The following is a 5,388-nucleotide window of genomic DNA, read 5'->3' as shown; positions in this document are numbered from 1 at the left end:
AAAATGTAAAAAAAGAGGTAACCACAAAGCGATATTTAACTGAAAATACTAGGGAAATGTTTACTGGAATTTTTCTTCCACACTTGCCCCTGCTAACATTTCAGTAAATGAGCTAGTAGATCATTTTAATTCAAAAATAAAAAATGTTATAGATGCCATTGCTCCAACTAAGATAAAGGAAGTGACTGGCGAGAAAATATCTCCATGGAGAAAGGCCATGACCGTGAGAACAGAAAAAAATTCATTTTTAAATCTTTAAAGAGAGACTTGGCCTTTATAATTTGGAATTGAAAAACGCACGACAGTCTTTCTTCTCTGAGATCATTGCCAAAAACAAAAACAACGCACATGCCTTATTTGCTACTGTCGACAGACTAACAAACCCCCCAGTGTCAGTAGCCTCTGAATTTCTATCCACCAGGGCCTGCAATGATTTTGCCTCCTTCTTCACTGACACAATTCAGAAAATTAGACAAGCAGTCAGTGCCTCTGCATCAGGTACAGCAAATGTGTTGTCCCTATGTCCACCTAAAATCAATTCAGACATCATGACAAAATTCCATCAGATTAATGATAAAAACCTAGAGGACATTATACAACATCTGAAATCCTCCTCCTGTTGCCTTGATATTATTCCAACAGGATTTTTCAAAAATGTTTTCCATTGCATGGCCTCAGATCTACTTCATACAGTTAACAAGTCTCTTCACTCAGGTGTTTTTTCACAGGCCCTGAAAACTGCAGTCATTAAACCACTCTTAAAAAAGAATAATCTAGATGCTTCAGTAATGAACAATTACAGGCCCATATCAAACCTGCCATTTCTAGGTAAAATCATTGAAAAAGTAGTTTTTCGACAGTTGAGTAATTTCTTGCATTTAAATAACTGTTTGGATGTGTTCCAGTCAGGCTTTCGTCCAAACCACAGCACTGAGACTGCTCTTTAAGTGGATGTCTTCAATGACATCCACTTAAACACAGACAGTGGCAGAACTTCAGTGTTAGTATTATTAGATCTCAGTGCTGCATTTGACACTGTTGACCACAACATATTACTAGACGGACTAGAAAACTGGGTGGGACTTACGGCAACAGTTCTAAATTGGTTTGAATCCTACTTAAAGCACAGAAACAACTTTGTTCCTATAGGTCAATACAAATCTGAGTTGACAAATATGACATCTGGGGTACCTCAAGGCTCCATCCTGGGGCCTCTTCTCTTTAACATTTACATGCTACCACTGGCTCAGATAATGAAAAACAACAAAATAAGTTACCATAGCTATGCGGGTGACACACAAATGTATGTAAGCATTTCACCAGGAGACTATGCTCCAATTCAAACACTGAGTAAGTGCATTGAACAAATCAATGACTGGATGTGTCAGAACTTTCTCCAATTAAATAAAGATAAAACTTAGGTAATGGTTTTTGAAGCCAAGGCAGGACGTTTAAAAGTTNTGATTGTTGATAAACAACAATGCTCCTCTTTTTAGATAATCTTTTCCTGCTTGCAGGGAACAGCACCGACTGGAACACAAACATCCTCATCAGTGCACACGCAGGAAAAGATTATCTAAAAAGAGGAGCATTGTTGTTTATCAACAATCATCATTGTGAGTCCTATTTCAGTGTTGGTCAAAATAAAGTTTAAAAAAAGTCAAACCAATAAAACCCCAAAACACAGCTATGATTGGCTGTTAATTAGATGTTAGTGCATATAGTTCATTCACTGTGTGAAGCTCAATTGGGTTTAAAAATGCACGAACAAATGCATCAAAGTTAAGTCCTGTGTGTTTAAACAGTAATCCTTTTGGTCAATTAAAAAAAAAACCTTTGATGCCATTTAAGGAAAAGACTAGGGTCAGTGTCCCTTCAGGGATTTTTTAATAAGATGGGACCCTTATGTTTCACGGCATGAATTAATGTAGAGCTTATGAACACACCAACATTTGAAGACAATTTTGGAAATGGGACCATCCGAAGAGCATTTGAACGCAGCATTGACTGGTTTTCAGGATTGGTATTACACCTTACTTTTTAAAGGTCACATGTCATGGCCATTTCCACTGATCATAATTCCATAGTTGAGGTATATTAAAATAGAAAAATACTGTGCAATTTTCCAAATTCACATTGGTTTCGCATACAGCATCTCTGTAAAGTATGTGTATTCAGCAGTATTCACTTTCTCCACTAAACGGCTTGCTGCATGTTTGAGGAATCAGTTTGGAAATATGACAGGCCTTTCTAAATCCTAGCATTATGAACATAACGATAATATTACATTTCTATATCAGATAATACATTCTTCTTCTTCTGTCCCCTGCAGGCGGTTTGCTGTGCGGACCAGGAGCACTGCTGTCCTCAGGGCTACTCCTGCAACATGCAGACTGGAACATGTGAGAAGAAGAACCACAACGTGCTCATCCTCACCCTCCCTCAGAGCAAAGTGGTACAGTCCGAGCCCAGACACCCAGAGGACGACGCAAACGTACCATGTGACAGCACGGGGGAGTTCCACTGCCCAAAGCAGGACACGTGCTGTAAAGTGTCCAACTCAGCGTGGGCCTGCTGCCCCTCAGCCAGGGTACGCTCACACTGCACTCACATGTGCACAGCACATTTCTTTCGTATGAAAAATGTATTTAGTGAGCATACTTTTATAGTGGGACCACGTCTGTTTCGAGCCTCTGGAGTGTGGATAATGTGACCAGTGAACATTGGGTCACATGATCCAGAGAACCTCTGCAGCTTCCCTGTTTTCTGCCTCGTTAAACATGCTGTGTCCCATTTGTTTTAGTTTGTTCCAAGTCTACATATTACTGTTGGGGAACAATGTGTTCTCCGCACGCATGGAGGGAAACTAGCAGCAACTCAGATATGATTTTTATATTACAACAATCTATCTATTGGCTATAAATATACATTATTAAATGGAAATAATTAAAGCTATTCAGGGTTGAAGTCCTTCAACATATTAAATAAGCCTTCAAAGTTATTTAAGTTATGGCAGAAGTGCATCTCTTAATCTTGCAATAAATCAAAGAGGCCCTATTATGCCCTTTCCTGTAGTGTGTTGTATAGGTTGTTTCCAGAGTGAGTTTCTCTCCCACACATTGTACTAAGAGGCGGGCATCTCTAAGCGGTTGACCAATAACAACAGAGCCGGCCAGCTAACCAATCAGAGCAAACTGGGCTCTGGTTTCAGACAGAGGGTGAAAAGAGGTGCTGCAGCACAGGCAGTGTAAGAGAAATAAAGAGCTTTTTGATTATTAACGCAAGGAGACATGTCACAGAAGAGACACTACATACAAAAATGAACCTGAAAATCAGCTGGTTTTTAAGAAGCAATATCAGGTCTTTAATCCAGGAGGAGCAAGAAGGAGGATCAGGGGGTTTCCATTCTAGTAAAGTTCTGCAACAAGCTTAGAAAAGAGGCATATGCAGCTATATCAGTGGTGTTTTTGCCAACAAGAATCAAACTGGTTTTAACTGATGGTTTTGTTCCCCTGACAGGCGGAGTGCTGCGCTGACTCCAAGCACTGCTGTCCTGCGGGTTTCTTGTGTGACCTGAAGGATGGAGGCTGCGTCCCCCACACCCAGCTGACCTGGGACTTTTTGATCAGGAACAGAAAGAAAGACTTTGTTCCACATGGACTTTAATGCCACACAAAGGCGCACTGATCTTCTTCATCTACTGCTCATGCTGTCATGGGCAACACTTCCTGTTTTCTTATTCAATTAGGTGTATTTATTACCAACTGTGTGCACTCCCGGGTTTTTTTTTTTTTGTGTGGGTGCGGAAATTTTAAAATGAAGTAGAAGTGGGGAGTCCTTTTAATGTTTTTCACCCGGCAGAAAACATTCACTTTCTGGAATTCAACATTTTAATGTGACTATAACAACAAGCAACGTGAGGCTTCACTGTCTCTTTTAAGGATAATGTTGCTGTTATTCTGTATTTATCTTATTGTCAGAAAATCCCATGCAAAGATCAAAAACAACAACATGTTAATCCGTCTCAACTGATTTCTACTGAAAGGGATTCAGAAAATTTAAAAAATAGTTTCAGATGCCAGGAAGATAAAGTTGGACATGCTGTTTTTATTTGACTGTTTAGAAACGTACCTTTTTACATTCTGATCCAGCTGTGATTCCTCACATAAACAAGCCTTGATTTTGTTTAGAAAATGTCTAGCTAGTGAAAACATGCCACTTTCTTTTTGTACTAATTAAATAAAATACAGATGGATAAAGGTTATGGTGGTGATGGACTGGTTACATTGGGGGAAATGTAAATAAAGTTTAAACCTTTTCTTACAAATCAAACATGTTACTTGCACTCGTGTTGCAAATGTTTAAAACCTGGTACCTAGGGATTAAGCATTATGGTTTTTCCCCTGATCATTTTAGCTTGTGATGGTGTTTTTCATATAAAATATATTTTGCAACCTTAAGTTAAAATATATTGTTTTAAAGTAAATAGTGTATTTTTTCGGGACTGTTTTCTGTGGCGGATTAATCCACATTTGGTGCTCTCGAGAATATTGGGGGCAGCAGGATAAACAGGAAGTGAGGAAGAAGAGACAGGAATTAGGGCCCAGATACTCAATTACAATGCCACTGAAGTCAGCTGTGAGGATTTGCTAAAAACATTTGTCAGATTCTGCTCACATTGGCATGATTTGAAGTAAATTACAGTTCATGGTAATAAAGGAACATGTCACCCAGACCCAAGGTGTAGCTCATGTATGTTTTTAATAATTTTTGAGGAAGAAGATATTTCAGGCTTTGATACACAAAACAAAAAAAACATGACACATTCACTGTTTGGTCTTTTCTTGGGATTTGTTCACTTAAGGATAACATCATCAGTTTGATCCTTTTTTAAACAAGCTAGCCTGAGTGCGGGCAACATTTGATAAGATCTCGTCACATTAGGCTGAAGGTGTTTCTAAGAATAGTAATCTGCCTCTGTACGGGCCCCACTCCGTGAAGAAGCAGCGTTTCCTGCTTCATGTGCTCAATTGTTGACTGTTACTCTGCTTATCAGTGGGGCAACACACAGATGCACTGCAGCAGCTGTAGATCAATGTTACCAGTGTTTTCTTGCTTTTGGAGAGAGCTATATTTGAAGGGCTTTCTAGGATATTTGAAGGGCTTTCTAGGTAATGAGATTATTGTAATTGAATGAATGAATAAATAAAGATGGGACCCAGATTGAACATCATGTTCAAGCTCCCAGGAAGGGGAAATTAAGTTCTTCCAAATATAAGTTTGGTTGATAATTAAATTCAGCGAGGTCATCCTTGAAGTATTATCACACACGCCCACACTCTTCCTCTGGCCTTGCCCGTCCATATCCTCTTACCCCCCCACCCACCC

The 5,388-nt window shown here is 39.3% G+C and overlaps 2 protein-coding genes across 2 annotated transcripts in view; one reads left to right on the top strand and one right to left on the bottom strand.

The window, feature by feature from the left end:
- grnb (granulin b) overlaps positions 1–4,264 on the top strand; it is a 13,776-nt gene extending 9,512 nt beyond the window's left edge. Inside the window, exons 12-13 of the mRNA XM_010793568.1 lie at positions 2,333–2,590; positions 3,520–4,264. Coding sequence (XP_010791870.1) covers positions 2,333–2,590; positions 3,520–3,666 — 405 coding nt within the window. The 3' untranslated portion in view covers positions 3,667–4,264. The remainder of the gene's footprint in view (positions 1–2,332; positions 2,591–3,519) is intronic.
- Positions 1–5,388, bottom strand: part of LOC104965314 (protein kinase C beta type-like) — a 469,227-nt gene that overhangs the window by 386,882 nt on the left and 76,957 nt on the right. The window lies entirely within an intron of this gene.

Source organism: Notothenia coriiceps, unplaced genomic scaffold (genome assembly GCF_000735185.1).
Source record: "Notothenia coriiceps isolate Sejong01 unplaced genomic scaffold, NC01 NC01_scaffold00037244, whole genome shotgun sequence".
Taxonomy (NCBI): Eukaryota; Metazoa; Chordata; class Actinopteri; order Perciformes; family Nototheniidae; genus Notothenia; species Notothenia coriiceps.
This window is presented reverse-complemented; position numbering and strand designations above follow the sequence as displayed.